This window comes from Crinia signifera, chromosome 5 (genome assembly GCF_055691185.1).
Source record: "Crinia signifera chromosome 5, ASM5569118v1, whole genome shotgun sequence".
Taxonomy (NCBI): Eukaryota; Metazoa; Chordata; class Amphibia; order Anura; family Myobatrachidae; genus Crinia; species Crinia signifera.
In genome coordinates, this window is record NC_139221.1 from 216,192,810 (window position 1) to 216,216,436 (window position 23,627).

The 23,627-nt window shown below is 40.3% G+C and overlaps 1 protein-coding gene across 1 annotated transcript in view; it reads right to left on the reverse strand.

Annotated features, from left to right (window-relative positions):
* EGFR (epidermal growth factor receptor) overlaps positions 1 to 23,627 on the reverse strand; it is a 183,456-nt gene that overhangs the window by 62,777 nt on the left and 97,052 nt on the right. The window contains exons 2-8 of the mRNA XM_083188535.1: positions 10,839 to 10,990; positions 9,156 to 9,342; positions 6,963 to 7,088; positions 5,265 to 5,330; positions 4,561 to 4,679; positions 3,359 to 3,500; positions 1,757 to 1,873 (exon numbers count right to left, since the gene is read on the reverse strand). Of these exons, the coding sequence (XP_083044661.1) occupies positions 1,757 to 1,873; positions 3,359 to 3,500; positions 4,561 to 4,679; positions 5,265 to 5,330; positions 6,963 to 7,088; positions 9,156 to 9,342; positions 10,839 to 10,990 (909 nt within the window). The remainder of the gene's footprint in view (positions 1 to 1,756; positions 1,874 to 3,358; positions 3,501 to 4,560; positions 4,680 to 5,264; positions 5,331 to 6,962; positions 7,089 to 9,155; positions 9,343 to 10,838; positions 10,991 to 23,627) is intronic.

The following is a 23,627-nucleotide window of genomic DNA, read 5'->3' on the forward strand; positions in this document are numbered from 1 at the left end:
GTAGCAGGGTTTCTACGCTAACAGGCTTAGCGTACTATGGCCCGTACACATGCGCGGAGTATAAATAATCGTCCAGTATGAGAATTCGCACAGCAGCGTTTGTGTCTAAATTACCCTCATGGTTCACTGTACCCAGAGGTGTAGAGAGGGTGATAAGAGGGTGATAATTACCCAGGCCTGGGCTTGTTAGAGGGGCCTGGCTGGGGCCCGGGTTTCCCCTTTGCTACATTGCTGACGGGACAAATGTCCTCTTGTGCAGCTGCCTGTGCTCCTTGTGTGTAAAGCTTTATTTATCAAATATTTTGTGTTGGTATGTCGATTTGCCCCTCAACAAAGGGGCCTGTGCCCACTCGTGTTGACCCTGACAGTACCCATTGTCCCACAATGCTTGAAGCAACTAGATTTTGAAACGTTGAACCTATCATTCCTGTAATGTGCCCTTTTATTTATTTTAAGACATAGATACATAGATATAGCTACATTTAACATGTAATAAAACCCTTTATTCTGAAGCCGGTAAGGTGAAAATATAGTTCAGTAATCATTCAGCATGCCAGTAGTTTCCGTATAACCTAAAAACCTTAAAAAAACAAAAAGTCTACTATACATTCAAGAACAAAAATGCCTTAGGGAAAGTATTACTATTGCATAGCAAATAAGTGACATAGCGAGTATAGGATATCTTACAATACAGTATATTAAGTTCCTGAAACATGTAAGTACTGCATCTCTCATATACCTTACACCATCTGGATTATCCTCCAGAGAATGTATCACTTGCAACATTCTCTGCAATGTCTGCTCCCTATGACAATACGGAATACTATTGTGCTCTATTCTATTCAACTTTTTCTATTATTTTCGTCATTTTACTAATGTACGTTTATCAATTTCTGCATACAAGTGATTCCTAAACTCTGTCCTTATCTGGGGCAAAACTCCCAGAGGCAATGGAGACTCCTGCCTCTGGACTCCAAGCACCAGCATGTACAGCAGCACCTGTGTGGTTCACAGCGGGATCCAAGTGTGACCACAGCTCTTCCAGTGGATCTTTGCAGAGCACCCAATGCTGAGTTAATTTGCTCTGCCTCCACAGCCCTGCTAACACTTAGAATAGGGGAAAGGAGGGCTCCTACCTGGTACCGCTCAGTCTGCACTGCAGCAGTGGACTGTGCACCAGCCGCTGGACTGTGAGATGGAACCCATCGGTGAATGCTGATTCTGCATGCTGCAGACTGCTGATCTTGTGATTGTAACCTTGGGTCCACTGGTCATTGTGCCAATTCACTGTGGGTGCATGCACACACCATGTTTGCCTCTGGGCAACTGGGATGGACTTACACCCCTGGTCCCAATGTTTTCAAGGTATCTTCTGGATTAATCAGTATCACTTGTAGCTGTATTGTGTTAGACAAATAACACCCCTGTGCTCCAGCCAGATGCTCTGTAAAAACTTGCACTGTTATTGTTCCATGAGGAGTGAGTTTGAGAAACACTACTGTATATAAAAGTATTTATTGTAAATACAAACCTAGCTTATTCCATTTTTCCCACGGATACCAGCTGATGACTACAGTTCATCTTTCATATCTCTATCATTCACAGTCATTCAGTGATGAAGCAGTATTACCTAACATGCTGCATCAGCAGTCATTCAGTCCCCTGAGCCTGTAATATCACACCTACGTTGGGAAACTATAGATATATGAGCTACACTATTGTGTGAGTATAGTTAATGGATGTAAAATGAATTTACCTTTAGTACACGGTCCATCACATCTTCTACAGATATGAACTCCTTTTTCCACTACTTCATATGAATCTGAAGGGCATGTCCGAACACAAGATCCAAGATCTGTGACTATATAATTATCTAGAACATTTAAAAAAAAGAAAAAATTAGTTATTTGAATTTACGAATTACCAGTTGAACAAAACACATTAGTAGTTGACTGCATGGATTGTTATTTCATTTTTGTCACCTTTCCAAATGTAAACATGTATAATCACACTATACATCAAGGAAATAACTAGGCAACAACGCATATCTAGTGTACCACCTAATTGGGATGTCCAAAGGGCATGGTGACATGATTCACGTAATTGCTGGCCCACTATACAAACCCCAATTTGTGCCACTACGCTATGAAGTGCGGAAGCAAAAAGATGCACTTTTCTAATATTTCGGAGTTTCACATACATTACATCTGTATGGATTATATTACCTCCTATCCCCCATTCAATGTAAACCGGTTTTGCCATGGGCAAGTCTGCTCCTTCAAGCTTTATTATGCCCCTATGATCATTAAAGGCCTAAGATAGATTTACGATCAGGGACAGAATAAAGGCAGATTGGCCGGGGCAATCCTCCTCTGAGCAGCAACCTACTGTATTGCAGTTCCTAATCAATGAAACTACCATAAGTGTACCCTGAGCCAAGCAGAATCGCGGAGAAGATGTAATTAATTTGTTAATGGCTTCGTTAATGGACATCATCGAAGACAGGAGCAGTGCAGACTCCGGAAAAGGCTTCTGTGCAGACTCCAGACCCAGACTGTTGAAGTAAATTAGCTTCAGGGAAAAGCGAGAGGAGGAGTTGTGCTCAAAAGTGTGATATGTTGGTTTTGGCCAGTGACGGCTTTAACCAATGGGCTGCAGGACTGTGGCCCCCTTCCTAGTAAAATTTGTTACCCTGCTCAGCATCAGTGAAACGAAATGTAGTCCTTGAAACTGATCTGGCTTCCTATTGGAAGTCCTACCTGCCAGTCACCTGCAAAAAAGACACTCCCTTTGGGATGTGTTTCCTCATCTAGGACTGACAGTCCTGGTTGCAATTAGCAGGAAGCCACTCCATGCCTTAACACACAGCTCTAGCTGGCTTCTATGGGCTGTAACTGATGCAGCCCATAGAAGCCAGCTTTTATGTTCCAGGCCTGATGTCTGTCAACTGTATTGTACAGGTAGTGTCACCCTGTCTGGCATCAGGGTAAAAATGGTGGAGACCTGGCAGCGTGCCAGTACTATCCTAAACCATTAATTTTCTATACTGCTGATGGTCATTGCACAGTACCATTACAGTAGTACTGCAGAATGAGCAAACTAATATGTGCTGACAGATTTAGATTACAGTGTAAAGCAGCCAGGTATTTGTATCCAAAATGCATGGAATTGTAACCTATAGTTGTATTTTCTCCTAACTCTAGAAAAACCTCTACACTACAGCATGTGCAATTCCTGCTCTAAACAAAGCCCTCATGTTTAATATTTAAAATGTTTGCAAAGGGGAGTGGCTATGCCAGGTTGCAGTATACTATTGCTGGGAAAGGGATTCATGTTCAACCAGAAGAGATTTACTTACGTGGACATTTTGCCACACATGAAGCCCCAAAATTGTATTTTCCTTCAGTGTTGACTTCCATTTGGTATGTGTTTGAGTTATACTGTTGCAAAGGAGGGCAGCTTTCCTTACATGTGTCCCCATCACGAAACTTGCGACAAGCCTTTATAAAAAAAATATGAATGATATTATATGAAAGAAGTCTATGTGATAATTAAAAAAGGAATACAAGATAGATAGATAGATAGATAGATAGATAGATAGAGTGGTGCTTGAAAGTTTGTGAGCCGTTCAGTATTTTCTATAGTTCTGCTGAAATTTGACCTAAAATTAACTCAGATTTTTACACAATTTCCTTAAAGAAGATAAAGCGAACCAGATCAAACAAATGAGACATGCTAATTTTGTTATTGAGGGAAATTATCCAAAATCACATATCTGTGATGTGTCAAAAGTATGTGAACCTTTGCTTTCAGTATCTGGTATGACCACCTTGTGTAGCAACAACTGCATTTGAAAATTTCTGATAATTGTTAATTAGTCCTGAACATCGGCTTGGAGGACTTTTGATTGGATTAAGGTCAGGACTTTGACTAGGCTATTCCAAAACGGTATCAAATTCAGTATCCTCCTGATGGTGAACTCATGAAAATGAATATTAGCTAATAAGAAAAGCCTTTAGTTGCTTATAAATTACCTTGGGTTCCTTTGCGACCTTGTGAAGTATTAGTTGCCTTGCTCTTTGCATGATCTTTGTTGGTCAACCACTCCTGGGGAGGGTAATAATGGGCAGGAATTTACTCCATTTGTACACAAACTCTGTGTTCTTTTAAAAAGCCAGGACATCCACTCACATCTGATTGTCATCCCGTACACTAACCCTTTGATTGCCAAAGTTGGTGTGAGAGATTTTTTGGGTGCAATATTCAGCTAAACTTCAATTAATTAACTTGGCTGTATTTGTATTTATTTATACTAAAAGTGTGTAGCCTTTATACAAAAAGGCTGGCATTTTTAGCGGATATTTTGAGTATCTCTCGCAGCAACGTTGGCACTCAAAGGGTTAAAAATACCTTTGCCACAGATATCTGATGCTGGATTATTTTTGTTTCTTTTTTTTCGATTTGGCTCTCTTTATCCACTTTTAGGACTTGTGTGAAAATCTGAGGTAGTTTTAGGCCAATTTCAGTGTAAAATGAGTTATTTAAAATGATGGGCCTTACCAAGCAATCCTTCTCTTTAGGCCCAGTGCAGCCTGCAGCACACTGACTGTGGCAGCAGTCGCTGGGCATTGGTCCCCTGCACCGGCGAGAACACTGTTGGGCACAGTTGATTTTTGACACTGAAATAACAGTGATAAAATGAGTTACATACAGTATAGGATTAAGTGGGTGAATACGCACAGAATTATAGTATATTCCTTACAGAATGTGAAGCAGAATTCAGACAATTAAGCATTTCATACACAGAATAAAAATAATAAAAAAAATTAATAAAAGTATCATTAATACAAAGTGCGCCTTTTTCTCAGTCATATAATTAGGTCAAAACATATTGATAAATCTGGTTTTGAAAGACAAAATGGCTGCCACTGCTTTCTGTAGATGACAGGACATGCAGGCATCACATACATTTTCCAAATAAAGTGACTTCATAGTGTAGAATGTTTATAGGCACATATACTGTAACCAATTACAACTCAGCTGTACACACTACCCACTCCTATGACCCTTTTTTCTCACACCCCATATCCTGCCCACCTTCTTCTTAGCTCTTTGTGGTTTTATATCCTTTTGAATAGCAAAAGCAAAAAAACAAGTATGTAGAGATAATTCATGCCATTGTTATAGGATAAAGCTAGATATTGCACAGCAGGAAAAAGTGTTATCAACAATATACACATTAAACATTGTAAATATATACTTACGTATCTGACAGTTCTCTAGCCCAGGACCCCAACATGAATCATTGCATACTGTATCACATTTAGGACCTGCAATTTAAAAATATTTAAAATGTATATTTTTATGAAGCCAAATGTAATCCATGTTATCTATTTGCTATGGTGTTTTCCATTTACTTAACACACTATTTCTAATGTTGTGGCCAATGTTATATAAGAAAAGAAGGCTTAATTTGCTTTGTACATGTAATTTCTAATATTTAATGCTTTTATTTCTTTCATGTTTAAGTAGATACCTATAAGATATAAAATATATATAAAAGGAAGGTCTAACTTGCTCTGCATCATGATGCAACATTCTACTAAGTTTGGTTATATGACAGCCTAATGAGCGTATATATTGTTTTTAGATACCTATTCTACTATTACCCTGGATGAACTTTGATGATCTGGATGATACTGGTAAACTAGCTAACTTAATAGGTGGTAAGACTATACATTCTATAAGCTCGACTAGGGCAGAGACTTATGCAGAATGTGTGCGCGATATATATTTAACTTAATAAAGATCTGAAGATAGCATTATAGTCAAAAAGCAAACTTTCTGGTACTTTGGTAAATTTTCCGTTTTTTTGAAGTCCCATGGAAATCTATGGGGATTGCAGCTCTGATCAAAGACAGAGAAAGAGCAGCAGATATCACAGATATGTCAAATTGGCTAGATTATGTGCAAAAGTTTCTCCCTGTGCGCACGTAGGCTGCCAATAGGGATGCCTCTCTTAAGGTGCGGACCTATAGATGAATACAGACAAAGAATAAGGTGAGAGGTGTCCCCTTCGGCGCCACAGAAGGGGACACCTTTCACCTTTTTCTTTGGCTAGATAATGTATTTAACCCTTTGAGTGCCAAGGGAATTTGTCAAAAGGGTGTGGACATTGCCAAGCAAACATTTTTATTCATCATAATGACCTGTAATGTTTACCTTATATAGGAAATATAGTATTATTTTTACAAAACATTTTTTATTTGAATTTATATAACAAATGTGAACGACATGTTTATCAGACATCTTCCACATTTCTCACAGAGATGTTGGCACTCAAAGGGTTAAATATTGCAGAAATCCTCAAAAAATGTATAATTTCAGAGCATCTACAAAAAGTTTTTAAAAATTAGGCACCAAAGTGCAGGGGTATTTTAAGAGAGAAGAGGGCAGGTGTGCAGTCTTCGTCCGGGCCCCCTCCTCTTAGTCTTGCCGGCAGCATAGTCTCCCTGTGATGGCCCTAGTAGACTTAAGCAGCGGCTTTCTCTGTGATTTCCAATCCGCGCATGCTGAAACACTGGTAAAATGGCCACCATGCCATTTTCCTGGTGATCTTGTAGGGCTGCCGCAGCAAACACTGATGCATGGACCCCGTGGAGTCAAGAGGGACAGAATATAATTTCTGCACACAAAATGTCAGCCTACCTGGCTGTTTTTGTCATTTAACAATATAGACACATAACACTGTAATAAATGGCGGATTCTCCCTAGCGTGTGCAGCCAAAAGAGAGATAGAAAGTAAGATAGATTGATTGAGAGAGGCTAGCTATTACACAGCCACCTCTTACTCCCTAGACCATTAATCAGATTCTGAACATGAATCAGGGCTACCAGGTATAGATGGGAACATTCAAAAATTTGGAACACAAGCTGGTTATGTTTACACTCTAGATACATACAGCGTGGATTAAATTTCTTTTGAAGACTTATGATATGGTTTGAATGAACAATGTCGTTCCACTTGATAGTATCCAAGTTGCAAAGATGGGGATTTTGTGTGATGTTAACTCCACCATTGAGGATTTCTGTGAAAAGAGAATGCAGAGAATTGGCACATAGCACTTGTTAGGTCTGAGCACAAAATAAAGCCACAAGGTTGTCGGTGTTAGGCCTCTTTAAGATCTTTAGAGTGGGATGCACTAAGGCTAAACCATGATCTGTATTTCCCATATGTACAAAGCTCCAGAAAGTTAAACTTTCCAGAGCTTGTACCCAACAGCCATATGTCTGTCTCTATACTAACATGAGGAAATACATTTCATCTAATTACAGCACGTAAAAATTGAGTCCAACTGCTGCTGTTGCGTTTTTGGCGATACCCAGGGCCGGCGCCACCCCTAGGCAGCTCTAGGCATTTGCCTAGGGCGCCGGCCTCTGGAGGGCGGTACATTGTAGTACCGTGCGGAAGCGACAGAGGATGCACCCCCTGAGGAGGCAGGCGAGCGTTCCCCTGTCCCCCGTTCCGCCCCCCCCCCCAGACCGGGTCAGAGGCAGGAGAAGCTGCCCAGTGGAAGCAGCTTCTCCCGCCTTTGACCCGGTCTGGACATTCTGTGGGGAGAAGGGGGGGAGTGTAGGGAGAAGCTGGAAAGTGCCGCACCCGCACCAACTGTGGATCAATGCAAGCGCCTCTAACCCGGTCTGTACATGCTGTGGGGAGGATGGGGGAGTGTAGGGAGAAGCTGGACAGTGCCACTTCCACTCACTCCGTGGATCACTGCAAACGCCTCTGACCTGATCTGGACACGCTGTACATGCTGTGGGGAGGAGGGGGGAGTGTAGGGAGAAGCTGGAGAGTGCCGCACCCCCCCTGCCATGGAGCAGCTAGATGGCGGGCTCATCCCCCCGGGACCGGATCAGAGAGGAGGGGGGCGGGGGACGGGACGGGCGCCTGGGGTGCTGAAAGAGGTTACACCGGCCCTGGCGATACCCCATGCATGCCATATAGCTGCATTTACTTGAGGGTGAGAAATAGTTGCACCTTGAATTGAGCCCGAAATACAAAATAAAACCATATAATGCAAGTTAAGACCACTGTCTTCATGAGAAAGGATTGTGATTGACACCACAATGCATGTTTTGCATCCCCTTTAATGTCTGGATGAAGTTTTTGTACTTTTGTACTGATCACAATGGGCCTGATTCAGAGGAGCTATCTCTGATGCTTACACGGAAGCAGCAACGACAACACTAATATGGTAATGCAGAAGATACAGTAGCATCATGCCACATTCTGCTGCATGACTGATCCTAGCAAACCGCATTGGATCATCTGCATTACCATCGGCCAGCTGCATGACCCATGGAGTCCGGCAAACTGGCCAGCACAAATGTAGCAAAGATGCCAGGAAATCTATGTCCTTCAACACAGATCCTGGCCTAATCATTCCCTCACAGCTGTGGTAACACGCCTACGTTTTGGGAAACAGAGACCTTCACCACCCCCACAGGCATCAGATTGTCAATCACTGACAGTCGGCATGCTACATTGCAGACTTGTACTGCACAAGTGCAATATGGGTCTGGCACAGCCACAAAGTACATCGGTACTTTGCGGGATGCCGGTCAAGGTACATATGCTACTTCCTGAGTGCCCGGGCTATGTACAGTACAGCAAGCTTACTTTGTATGTGAAAATGGATGCACATTCAGAGATGCACAGGGCCATTTATTAATTATTGGGGTTTTGACTGTAATAATATAGTTTCATGGAAAATTCAGCAAATATTAATTGGTATGAGCGATCCTTGATGTAATACAGTTGTCATTAGTCAAATATGCTGTTTTATTAATATATAACTTTTAAGTACTACAAATAGTTTTGGGAAATAATATAAAAATGAATATAAGAAGTGTCAGTGTGACAGCCACTATAAATCTTGTATCAACTTCTAACCTAAAGTGTCGAAATTATCAGCGCAGGATAGAGAAATGACAGTAGATTTCGTGTATAGATAAATGCTAGGTAATTAGCATTTGCTATGAAAGTGTACATATTCAAAAAAATAGCATACTCACTCAGTAAACTAATAATAAGAATATTGCAAGTTCATAAGGAATTTTGTGTAAAACTGGTAATTTACTCTTATTTATACCTTTTAATTTCCTCAGGGGTAGCTCCTGCAGGCCTTGCTCTTCATCATCCTGATCAAAATTGTGCAGAATGGACAGGGCCGAATTTCTATACAGAGTGTTCCCTCGGATAATCTGAAGGTTTACCAGGGGAATGGTCTTCACAGAATTAAATCCGATGATAACATAACCTCCTACTTCTTGTATATCCTTTAATGAAACAAAGTTTATTATTTTGTAATTATATATAATTATTACAATACACAGAAAGGAACTGATAAGTGAGGACAATGACATTACTATAATTTGGTTTATTCCAGTGACTGAGAGTTATTTCCTACCACTGCAGGGTCAAAACCACAGAGACAGCAAATAATCATCTCTTAGGGGGTATTCAATTACATGCCGGATTTTTCAACTGTTGAAAAAAACTGGGACATTCAAAAATCGAAAGTTTTTGAAAAAAAAAGTGAAACTGCAGCGGCGAAACATGTCTAAAAAACGCTTCCGGAAATACCCTGCTGTGTGTGAATCAGGGGTATTTCCCAGGGGTGAGTTGTGTGGATATCAAGGCGCTCACTTTGGATTGTGGGTAGCTGCTTTATGTTTTTTGTGAGTGAACAAATGATCTCTTTGCTATTATTAAAATTACTAGTTTGTTTGTATTACAAATACACACGCTCTTATCCAAACAAGCAGCATAGGACAAATGAAGGTTGAAGTAGTGGTCATGGAGTTCCATGATAAACATACTGTATACCTTGATGAGAGATTGTGTAAGGCAAAGCCACAATTTAACATCAATAATCTTATATGTTTATATTAATCACAGGATAAGACCATTGATAAATGGTCAAATGAGCTGTAATCAACAGTGTACACATAGGGCCTCATTTAAGAAATGCACTTGGTTTACACAATCGTCTTTGCACTCATACATGTAGGAGGTCCTTCACTGGTACATTAAGAGGCATACCTACTCTCCAGTTAAGGGAGAGTGGAGATTAAATTAAGTGCCCTTGTTCTCTGTAGCACCTTGTTTTGCAAACCTATAGACTTTAGAGTAAACATTTGTGCCATTGTGCAATCCAAAGATGATAGCATGGGTAACCTGACTAATTACATCCATATACTAACTGCGCCAGCAATGAGACATTCTCCAAACAGATTATTGTAGGAGAAATACATCAAATTGTTCAGTATCACTTATATGGTGCAACACCAAAAGCATGTTTCTATACAACCTTTATAGTGTATTTTAAGCAATCACTTTATGTTAAAAGATGTCATCAGAGGCAATGAGAGAAGTTTGGCACATTTAAAAGAAAAATGGTGTAACCACGTAGGTCAGGTGTGGCCAATCTGGTCCTCAAGATCTACCAACAGTTCATGTATTCCAGACCATCTGGAGATCTGTAGAATGTGTCCGTAAGGAATGAATGCTGCACATGTTTAAAAATGTGAGTTAGTAATGACTACACCTGTGCACCAGGTACAGCAGGTTGTCTGGAAAACGTGAACTGTTGGTGGATCCCATGGACTGTTTTGCTCAGTCCTGAGGTAAGCCAAAAGTAAGTTATTGGCCCGCAAAGGTATGCTCTGTGCTCCTGCGTGTAATATGGATTCATAATGTTCAGCCTAAAGCTAGGAATTAGAAACAAATGCATTAGGCTGTACATTATACAGATTGTATGTATATATTGTACCTTGAGGAAAGAAGTGTCATTATCCCCCAGTAGGTGGGTGATTTCCAGATTTCCAAGTACAATCTCACAGCCATTGTACATTCTCTTCATACTGTTGTAGTGTTCTTCTGCCGTCACCAGCTGGGTGAACTTGTTCTCGGTTCCCAGACATACTGCAAGAGAATAATGAGATCTTATATACTAGTAAAATTATAAAATAGTATTATATACTGTAGTTAGTGGATTTGACATTGTTAACATTTTAATTCTATATAAACACGATTCTGCTTTATTTGGCATATCAATTTAACAGATTTCCATCATAAAATATCCTCTGTGGGATACGTTTCTTATTAAGGATAATTACTAGACAAAAAACTAAAAAAAAAAAAAACAAGTAGGTTCCCAAAAATCGTTTGGTCCTCCCAGCCCTTCCTGGGAAGATGGACAAGTCCCCTGCTTTCTCTGAATGCCTCCCTTTGACACCCACAACAGAGTACAAGAAACAGGGGGCACTAAAGTAGGGAAGTATGCCTCAAGGAAAAGTATGGTGGTGAGGTCTTAGAAGTTGCACATTCCTCATAGACAGCCATGATTTTTTGATAGGCCGACTTGGTGGCGCCCCCCCAGATCCTTGTGCCCTAGGCAGTTGCCTAAAGCTACCTAATGGTAGAGCCGGCCCTGGAAATGCATATGCAGTATGTACAGTATGTAAAGGCAATACTTTCACCAGGTCCAACTGACTAAAGGCCACAGGGTGTACAGGCCTAAATTATTCAGGCAGAGAGATCTTTCCTCTACTAATCATCATTCTAACTTGATGGAGAGCGATCCTTAAGTGTTAAACAGAATGAAATGATAATTGGATTAGATTCATGACAGCAGCCAATGTATTATTAATAATAGAGATCTCTATCTATCATTGAAGTTTGCCTGCAGAGTGAGCTGTAACACTAGATCAATGTGAAAGACACTGAGTGCTTGTTGATAATAGTTTATAAAAGTGGTATATGATATACATAGAGTACATACACAGGGGTACAGGGGAATCCTTGGGGGGCCCACATAGAGTACAGGGAATCCCTGGAGGGCCCACATCTTCCTCTTGTGCTCATGCTTCAGCAGTCTGGCTGTTCCACAGAGGTGGATTTAGACTTCATAGATCCCTAATCAAGATACTGGTTTGGGGCCTCGCCCTTTAAACAATCCATAGCACTATATTGTTTCCTGATTACAGGTAGTATCATTTGAGTACCTTGGCATATGCACATTTACCGATAATTGCTCACTTGCATAAACATCGGCTAAACATCGGTATTACCCAGGCAATTGCAGAAGAAGATACAATCAAAGCAGACCAAACAAGAGCCTAGACAAACCCATTGAAATTACTAACGTTGGGTATACACCAGAATGGTGAGAGAATCGATCTTGTGATCCAATTTTGAGTGTACATACTGGGAATTACACACTTGCCAAAGCCGTTCATTGCTGGGGTCTGTACTTGCACAATTACACGCTTGCGCATTCGCAGACTCCCAACATCAGAATGAGGCTCAACTCCGCTCCTTCTGAGTGTTACAGAAGTAGGCAGTTACAGTGTGAAAGCTCCACCAAGTATCGAGCAACCCAGCATTTCAACCTTGGTTACAAAGTTGCAGTGCAGTTTAAACGGGTAACATGGGTTGAGCGATTCTGGTTCTGTTCTCACTATGGAAGGCAGCGGTGTCAACTCCAAGCTCTAACTCCTCCTCCCTCAATGATGACCGGACTTTTGCAGTCTGAAAGGGGTGTTATTAAAGCTGTAGTAGATTTTCAGTGGATTAATTAAACCTCTTCTTTATACCACTGCACAACAAAACATGTGACTGCAATATCGATCCTAAATGTAACAGTATACACAGTTAGGAGAATCACAGAGAGAAATAGCCTCTCTTTCTTCAGGTACAAGGATGTTATGGTGCATGACAAGACCTTAGAATGATCATTCTGTAAACTACTTGAAAAGTAACCTGAACCTATTACAAGTAAATCATAGCGTCAATGTACTTTCAAAGCTTTTATAAAATGGATAGTTGGTATGAAAACCAAGTCATGTCCAGCATCTGTATTGCTGTCTTCCCTAGACAGACAGCACTATGCAATGTACTACTAATGATAATTACATCTCCTTACATGCAGACCATATCACATAGAGGGCATTTAAAAAAGTATTTGCAGTGTCCATGCTATGAAGCTTGTGTTCTTCAGCAGAAATGCGTGTATTGCACAGCTGCTTGGACTACACAGGAAGTTTACAGTTGAATGTGTGTATATAGAGACTCCGTTCTTGACCTGGCATCACTAAAGAAGGAAAATCACAGCTGGAAAGGACCTGTTTTTTTTTTCCACCCATTCACTGCCATGAGAGTGAAAACATTCTGAGAAAAATTTAAATAATAGTTTTTGTTAAATTTTAATATATGATTTTAAATTCAAATGAGAATTATTGTTAATTCACATCAGAAGAAGGCAAGAATCAGTTGTGAGAAAGGAAGTACCCTAGCCGGTAATTTAGAATAGAAATAGCATAGGCATGTACCAGGGCAATGAAATGTGGCCCACCGGAGGAATCCCCATTTCACTCCCGAATGTCCTTTCGCCCATGTTAATCTTCGTCTTTCAAAAACAAAATTAATAACACTAAAAAGCACACAAGTTGGACATCCATGGCTTAAAACTGTCCTTTGTGCCCTCAATCTGTTTCCAAGCAGCATAGTACATGTACGGATTTTCCATTAAAACATCTTCTCTCTAGTAACAGAAATTACCCCACTTACCACATAAAATGTCATCTTTAGTTTTGGTTTGAATTTGACATATTAACCTACAACCTATTACCCTGAAATGATGAGGTTCCTGAAAGCTTGGATAATTCTTATCTTTCTAGCACTGTCAGTTTTCCATTGGGAAGAATGTCAAGAATATCGGTAATACCTTTACTTGCTTTTATTTTGTTTTAAATTTCATTGATGCCGCTTCCCGGACATGGGCAAACCACCAATACTTGGCCTGTGCATCACATCTGTGACCAGTTTGGTCCCACAAATACAAAGTCAATTAAAGAGATCTTGAGCTATGGAACCCAAATAGTGCAGACGACAACTCATTGGGATTTACTGCATTCCCCACTAACATCTGATGGTCCCATTCAAATTTTTGTTAGAAATGACAGTCTTTTGGGCCCATCAGAACAGTCATTTGGGACCAATTTGATCAAAAGTGACCTAAGCAGTCATCCAGTTTGCTATATGTCTGGTCATCTTAAAATGTAATGCCTAATATTAAACAATCTCTTCTTAAGTAAATGTCCCCCTATGCATTCAGGCCTACTGTAGTAGGCGGTGCTTAGTTAATGCCGGTGCTGGCTAAAGCAGCCAATCTCTTTGTGCACCTGCTTTATCTTATGTCCTTTGGCTGAATACATAGCACCACTACTGCCAACTACAGTCATACAGAACATTACATTTGTCTACACAGTGACATAATCATAAATATAATGTAAAAGTCAGTTGCACGTCAGCAGTGATGATGCATTGAAGTGTTTATAATTGTTATCTGTGACTCATTTCCTCAATCACACAGCATCCTTACACTTCCCTACCTTTATGTTCCTTTTTGTATCACTACCTAGTCATGTGTGGACTAGCCCATATAATGCTAAAGGCCTACATTTACATTGCACATTTATGGAAGGTGTACTCAGCTTTAACAGTTCATTTCCACTGGCAAACATTATAAACCCATTACCAGGCCTGGAAGACCCTGCATTTATCATCTGAATCGCCCATCTCAGACGCAAACTCTCTGTTGTCTTCACCGTGGTTCAGCTCACAAATTTGGTACCTGATAGTCTCTTGTTAACCATTAACTTTTGTTAAGGTTCCACAAAGAGCAAATATTTATTAGTAAACAGAACTGAGGAGATAGTACAAGTGTAAATGTTGGTTCATGGGGCAAAGTGGAAGAACTACAGAAAGTTTTTACAAATGTTTTAATGCAATGGTCATTGTAACCCTTTCCTTGCCACCACATACAAATGATGTATAGAGAAATTTCTACAGAATATATAGCTATACACATAAAAATGTATGTATGTATGTATGTATGTATGTATGTATGTATGTTCTAGCATAACCCTGACATGCCTGGATCAATTTACACCACACTACACATATGACTTACAATCTGGAAAAAAATACTGTGGGGGTGAGACACTCTGGGGGAGCAAAAAAGGGTCCAGACACTACACAAAGTGGGTCAGGGAAGCAAAATATAGGAGGGCAGAGGACATTGATTGGGTTCATATTATGTTCACGGCTCTTAGACCCCCATCCCAACCCCATCGGGTGCCAAAAAAGGGGTCCAGGCACTACACAAAGTGGGCAGGGATGCAAAATATGGCAGAGTTGCATAACATTAAGGGGGTAGAGGACATGGGGTTTAAGAAAAAAAAACTGTGGTCAGATCCAGGAGCCCATCACAGAGAGATGTATGGTGGTCACACCATGGGTATGTCGAGCGATTAAGCTTAAAACAAAAGAAGGATAAAGTTCACCTAATGCTAACTGCACAACCAAACCTGAGCAATGCCGGGGACCTCAGCTAGTTATACTGTACATATATGTCAAAGAAACCAGTTGAAGAAAGCATGGACTCATCATGCACAGAACTCTGTAGACATCTGGGAACCCAAATAAGAAGCACATGTTACTATTTAAAGCCACACACACCACAATTGCTAACCTCGTACTATGTTGGAGTCAAGGAGACAATTTTGGAAGCTACTGTAGTATAATGTGTAGTAAAGGAGGCCAAGAAAGAACTGACATTACAAGGTACGTACTCCAACAGTATAAATGTGAATACTGGAACTCCCTGATTGAACAGTGTGTTTATGTTGAGTAAAAATGTTTTTACCATGTCGATTTTGTTTCTTAAATAAACTTCATCATTCACCCTGTTTGCAATTAGACGGTGCATTTTTGGGGGTTAGGAACAAGCACCAAAATGTGCTGAGTAAGAAGTGGTCTGAGTACAACTGCTGTGAAAAAATAGCTGATGGCAACTTGTCAACTAAAAGCCAAAACCGCAACGTTTCTTAAGGAAGAAATAAAAAGAAAAACGATGGAGTGAAATATTTAAAACACTAAATATTTATGTAACCAAATTAATATCCTTTATTAAATGTTGTATACAATTCATTTCATACTGTACCTCTGCACACAATTGTACATGCATGGAACCCAAGGTACATTACAGTAATAGTCATCAATGAAACCTGAATTATATGCTTTTTGACACACATTTTTATTTATCTAATGGGTATGTTAACCCATGCCAAATAGCAATATACAGTTTCAATGGCATAGCAAAAAATGTTTTGAAGTGTAACAAGCTTCTGTGACCCACTAACATCTCACGTAGTATCCTCTAATATCTCACGTAGTAGCCTCTAATATCTCACGTAGTAGCCTCTAATATCTCACGTAGTAGCCTCTAGTCTACATAGTACAGTACGATAATTACATGAAGGTTCCAAAACCAACTATAGGGTACTTTGTCTCTCTCAATTATATCACTTTTCAAGGCTTAGTACATATATACCTACAGTATATTTAAAGTACAGTACTTTTAACATGTTCGTAGTATACAAGTGGAAGTTCCTCACCTAAATGGGGGTTTGACATTCAGAGCCCCACCAGAACAATCACGGTTACACCATGAAGACACACTTCAGTGCACATCTACATGTTGTTAAATGAAATTACTCCTTAAAAGTTACGTGGACAAGCAACAACAAAATCTTTAACAAGTAAATATACTTACGTTACTAAAAGTGAAATGTAAGGATGTTGTCCTTTGCAACCAACCAGATTATAGCTATAATTTCTCTGTTGCATCCAAGAAAATGATGGACAGAATCTAATTGGTTGCTATGGGAAACATGCCCACTTTTCACTTTTAGAAGCTTTAGCAGATTGTCATATCACAAACTGTGTTTTTTGGCACTGGCGACCAGGTTCAGACGGGTACTCTGCACCTCCTTAGCTCTTGTGCTATGTTTGACGGTGTGACTGTGTCTTAATATGTACAGTTTCAGATAGCGCAGCAGCCAGTGGCAGTCTCAGTAGGAAGATCACAGTTATGGTGCTAGCATAACGATGCAGTTGCACTATGGCAAAGGACCCAGTTAAGGCCGCAATAACATACATCTACAGTATGTATCAGACCCTCATGGTGTTGACTTAAAGCTAGATAGATGCCTAGCAATTCACTAGGAATTAGGTACATTTCCTGCTTCTAATGAGTTCATTAGGTGCAAAGTGACTGAAAAATCTAAATATCAACAGATTACCTATCACTGATCATCATAGATACTATTTATTAAAACATATTGGGAGAGGTACTAAGTCTTGGGGAGAGATAAAGTGGATAGAGATAAAGTACCAGCTAATCAGCTCCTAACTGCCATGTTGGAGACTGTGTTTGACAGTGAGAAGCTGATTGGTTGGTACTTTATCTCTCTCAACTTTGTCTCTCTGCAAGGCTTTGTACATTTGCACCATAGACAAGAGGGAAACTGGCAGGCCAGTCAGCTGTCAGCTAGCCATGTTTAGCAGTTGTTAAGCAGAGTGTGTGAGCTAAGTACTCTATTTACTACTTGCTCATTACTCTAACGAGCACTAGAACTCTTTGCTCCCAATTCCAGATTCGATAAAAATAAATAACCCCCATGTGATAAAAAAGTTTTATTTCCGTAATTTTGAAATGGCATTAGCAATCAGAGGATAATGGCAGTGCAATTATATACATGATAAATAGATTTCACCAATGTTTAACATGGAGAAGCACTGAATGAGGTCCCCAGTTATATTCATGCAATGTCTTGGGACTCTGTTGCCAACTTCTGATAAGTTAATCTGGATACATTTATGGTTTTGCAAATAGCAGGAGATAAGATAACAGAGTTTGTACAAGGTCTTCAGAACTGAGTTTGTTACTAGGTCTTGGTTTGTCTTGCTTCACTTGCAAATTAAAACTTGCAAATGCCTACAAAAAATATTGTACCCAACCCCTACCAAAAAGTTGGTGGTGACATTGTGGTTGACACAACTACAGAAATGTTTTCCCAACTTGCTATAAGATGGTTTTACTGAAATTGTTTTATAACCACCCACTACGTTTTTCGACTGACATTTAATTACCATGTAGAACAATTTTCTAGTCTTTTTTTTTTTTCTTGGGTGAGCTGGAGACAGATTTCACTTTCCACAGTTGTAAAGCAATAAAACGAAGAGTAAAAACAATGAGTAGGTGTAGTTTCAGTATGAGGATTTACTCATCGTTTTCTGACACCCTATTTTTGCATAGAGCTGCTGGTTCTTATTTACGTTCATTTAACTGAAGCAATACGTGATAGTTACTGTAGACTAATATTAGTTATGGTATAATGTAAAAGCTTTCAATCCCACCAGTTTAGCCGTTATGTACTGATATATCCATTGGATTTGCTGTATTTATTTACTTTTTAAATCAGGAAGTCTATATACAGTAGCTTAAATATTGCTAAATAACAATATTTAATAGACTTAATACCAGCAAATTAAGTGTTTACATGTATTTGTAACATCTTCATCATTTTTTCTCATCTTATTTTGGGGTTTCATTTTTTTTTACATTTTCAATTTTCTTTCTTTACAATAGTGGAACATGAAACTTAACTTTGGTCTTCCAGAAAAATTTAGAACAGGCAAAGCAGATTGAGTCAAATGTGCACAAAGGCTTCCTGGACTGGCTAGCACAAAGGCTTCCAGGACTGGCTAGCAAAGTATTATGTGACTCTTACCATTTGCCGGACAATATTTTCATGAAGCTGAATATCATTCAGTGACCTGACTACATTTTTTTAAAGTTAATTCAGTTTTAAAAAAGGATTGCTGTAGTCAGTCTTAGATAGTAAGTGAGTCCAAAAAGCCTAGATTGGCAGAATCATGATGATAGAATGAAGTCATCACACCCCAGCCAATTTGTCCTTCTTGCTTGGGCATGGCTTGGTGATATGATTTATTTCATACCTTAAGACCGGTGAGTGGTCTCTGAAATATAGAAACCTTCTCTTAGGAATCGGATGTCCTCCCTGATTCAGAAGTCTACTTGACATTCGGAGACAGGAGTCAACTATAAAGTGGCAGGGATGGGCTGAGTCGGTTAGCAGGGCCAGCATCTAGCAATCCATGCATCAATGGACGTGGCCTTGTCACCTACTGGAATGATAAGCAGGGAAGCAAACCAGAGTCAGCAGGTTGGGTTGTGAGTTTGATGTGGTACAGCTGCAGTGTAGCAACACTATTCAAGTAATTGGCATGTCTGTAGTCTACGGAGGTGACCCATATGATCACTAGAGGAGACGCCATTCCAGGAAGACCACAAACAGTGACTGCTCATCAGGTGCTAAGCCCACAGGACATCAGAGAAACTGGACAGAACTCTGCTCACCTACCCACAGAGCCCTCATGCAGATAAGCACATTTGGATATCAAGGAGAATTTTCCTGCCTTTGCCAGCTATATAACATCTATATATAATGTGTACACATGATATTGATTGAGAATGCACTTCATATATGTTTATATAGTGTGCTGTGCTCACCTTACCAGGTGTCCACGGTATATTTATTTATTAAGTTATTTATATAGCGCACACATATTCCGCAGCGCTTTACAGATAATAATTTAAACATTCATATCAGTCCCTGCCCATTAAAGTTTATAATGTATATTCCCTACCACATGTACATGCACAAACATTATATGGTTAATCTTTGTTATGAGCCAATAAACCTACCAGTATATTGTGGGAGGAAACCGGAGTTCAGGGGGAAACCCATGGAAGCACAGGGAGAACATACAAGCCCCACACAGTTAGGGCCACAGTGTGAATCAAACCCCTGACTTCAGTGCTGTGAGTCGGCAATGCTAACCATTACAATATAGTACTTTGGAGATTGTTTTGTTATATATTAAATAGAAATGGGGTTTTGATGAAATTATTGGGATATATTTTTATTATGCTGTGTTAAGGGAATGAAATAAAATGGATTAAGGTGCAGTTGTGGGACTGATTCAGCGATAAATATATATGTGCTACTGTATTGTGTACATGGAAAGAAATGTATACACCAACATGCAGAATTGTACTTTTCCATACAGTCTGTCTGTCCCTATACTTCTTCTTGGTTTTGCTTCTCTTCAGCATTATCAGTGCACATTGATACCAACCAATTATTCCAATAAGTGAGATAGGGAGAATGAACCATAGTTAACTCGGCAAATTTCATCTAGTCTGCACCCAGCTGCTGAAATATGTTAAACCTTGTAGGCTACCGCTACAGCACACGGCCCCTACCTTCCCCCTGGTGGTCCTTCCTCACCTGAAGAAACAGGACCCACTTTTTTTACACTGCCACCTGTTAAGAATTAACTGCTTGCTCTCGGGCCAATGACTTGTATTAACCACCCAGATAATATTTGTCAGCCAGCCCCAAGGTACTTTTTTGTTCTGAAATCTCACAAAGGGGCAGAGCTGGTGCTTGTGTGGGGCCCTTAGAATCCTTGCTGGTACCACTATTGTGACAATAGTTTAGTGGCTGAGCTTGATGTAAAAAATGATCTTATTGTTATAAATTTGTGTTGTTCTCAAATGCCATGACTACCTTGCACTTTGCATATCAGCTTACTTACAAGGATTAAATAACATTTTGCTGAAGCAAAAGAACAGAGTGAGAAATAATAAAAAAAGGCTATTTATTTAACAGTACATTGGTTTGGCTTCCTTTTCTCCATTTATTAGTTATGGCAGTACGGAATGGATGCATAGGAGTCTGACCACCTGAAATAACAGACATTTCATTCCCTATAGGAGAAATGTGACTCACCAGCTCAAATACAAAAGATAATAAGACGTATTACGCCGTATAATAAGCTTTCAGCCTCCAACAGAAACGTGACCCAGGAATGTTGGTGGTGAAAGCTAAGTGTTAAAATTGGGCTCATTATAGGGGCAACTTTTAAGACAGACACTGCAATAACAAACTGAATGACAGATTTTCATTTTGCTGATTCAGCTATAAAGTCTGCAAACCTGAAAAAAATGGTGTGTGTGTGTGTGTATATATATACACACACAATACAAAATACAGGACTCTCACCACATTACAAAAGTTGATTTTAATCTTCAAAATGACTGTATGAAAACCAATGGTTCGGTCCATGCACGGACCTTATTCATGGCACAGTTCACCACTTACTGTAGCTCACAGACCGCTATGTAGTGAACTGTGCCATGAATAAGGTCAAAAACTTTGGTTTTCATGCAGTCACTTTGAAGATTAAAAGCATCTTTTGCAAGAGTATTGTGGTGAGTGCCCTGTATTTTGGATTGTTTATGAATAGCTACTCTGTGGCAATCACCGCAGCACCCCAACTGGAGGATTAAATTACTGTGAGTGCAGCGGGAATTGATATACACTGCCCAAACTTCTGTGAATTCAAACTGTCCACTTAGGAAGCAACACTGATTGACAATCAATTTTGCATGCTGTTGTGCAAATGGAATAGACAACAGGCGGAAATTATAGGCAATTAGCAATACACCCCCAATAAAGGAGTTGTTCTGCAGGTGGTGACCACAGACCACTTCTCAGCTCCTATGCTTTCTGGCTGATGTTTTGGTCACTTTTGAAAGCTAGCGGTGCTTCACTCTAGTGGTAGCATGAGACGGAGTCTACAACCCACACAAGTGGCTCAGGTAGTGCAGCTCATCCAGGATGGCACATCAATGCGAGCTGTGGCAAGAAGGTTTGGTGTGTCTGTTAGCGAGGTGTCCAGAGAATGGAGGCACTACAAAGAGACATGCCAGTACATCAGGAGATGTGGAGGAGGCCGTAGCACGGCAACAACCCAGCAGCAGGACCGCTACCTCCGCCTTTGTGCAAGGAGGAACAGGAGGAGCACTGCCAGAGCCGTGCAAAATGACCTCCAGCAGGCCACAAATGTGCATGCGTCTACTCAAACGGTCAGAAACAGACTCCATTAGGGTGGTATGAGGGCCCGACGTCCAGGTGGGGGTTGTGCTTACAGCCCAACACCATGCAGGATGTTTGGCATTGGCCAGAGAACACCAAGATTGGCAAATTCGCCACTGGCGCCCTGTGCTCTTCACAGATGGAAGCAGGTTCACACAGAGCACGTGACAGATGTGACAGAGTTTGGAGATGCCAAGGAGAACATTCAGTTGCCTTCAACATCCTCCAGCATGACCGGTTTGGCAGTGGGTCAGTAATGGTGTGGGGTGACCGCATAGCCCTCCATGTGCTCGCCAGAGGTAGCCTGACTGCCATTAGGTACTGAGATGAGATCCTCAGACCCCTTGTGAGACTATATGCTGGTGTGGTTGACCCTGGGTTCCTCCTAATGCAAGACAATGCTAGACCTCATGTGGCTGGAGTGTGTCAGCAGTTCCTTCAAGACAAAGGCATTGATGCTATGGACTGGCCCGACCGTTTCCCAGACCTGAATCTAATTGAGCCCATCTGGGACATCATGTCTTGCTCCATCCACCAACGTCACGTTGCACCACAGACTGTTCAGGAGTTGGTGGATGCTTTAGTCCAGGTCTGGTTGGAGATCCATCAGGAGACCATACGTCACATCAGGAGCATGCCCAGGCATGTAGGGAGGTCATACAGGCACATGGAGGCCACACACTACTGAGCGTCAATTTGAATTGTTTTAAGGACATTACATTAAAGTTGGATCAACTTGTAGTGCGTTTTTCAACTTTAATTTTGAGTGAGACTCGAAATCCAGACCTCCATGGGTTAATACATTTGATTTCCATTGATAATTTTTGTGTGATTTTGTTGTCAGCACATTCAACTATGTAAAGAACTAAGTATTTAATAAGAATATTTCATTCATTCAGAACTAGGATGTGTTATGTTAGTGTTCCCTTTGTTTTTTTTGAGCAGTGTATATATATTTTCTATTCTTCATCATAATAATGTTTTCCTGAGGGCACCAAGACATTTAACAAGCTGAGAGAGTGCTAAGCCACCAGCAATCTCTCTCTCTCAATATTTCAGAGACTCATGGACACTAGACATTTATATATGATAATAGAATAAATATATATATAGAGAGAGAGCGAGAGAGAGACTGACTGGGTATTGATGCGACAATCCAGAGACTTGATATAGTGGCAAAACTTTTTCAATACATTACATAGAAAAGCAGGATCTCAAGGACCATGAGATCCTGCTTTTCTGTGTAATGTACTAAAAACTTTTGCCACTACATCAAGTCTCTGGAGTGCCACGGCGATACCCAGTCTCTCTACCTAATCTCTCTCTGCAGAATATCAGGAAGCATTAGCTGTCATCAGAGGAGGCATTAAACTGCAGATAATAGTATAGGAGCATTAAGAAGAAACTACCAGCACAGGAACATCAAGTAGAAGCTACCAGTAGAGAGCATTACAGGGAAAATACCAGCACAGGAGCATGAAACAAAAGCTATCAGTACAGGAGCAATAAGAACAAAATACAGCACAGGAGCAATAAGAAGAAAATACCAGCACAGGAGTACTAGTAAAGAGTTGACAGCACAGGAGCATTAATGAGAAAATACCAACATGCATGTTATCAAGAACAGGATCCATTAGGAAGGTATTACCAGGACACGAGGCATTAAGTGGAAGTCATCAGCTCAG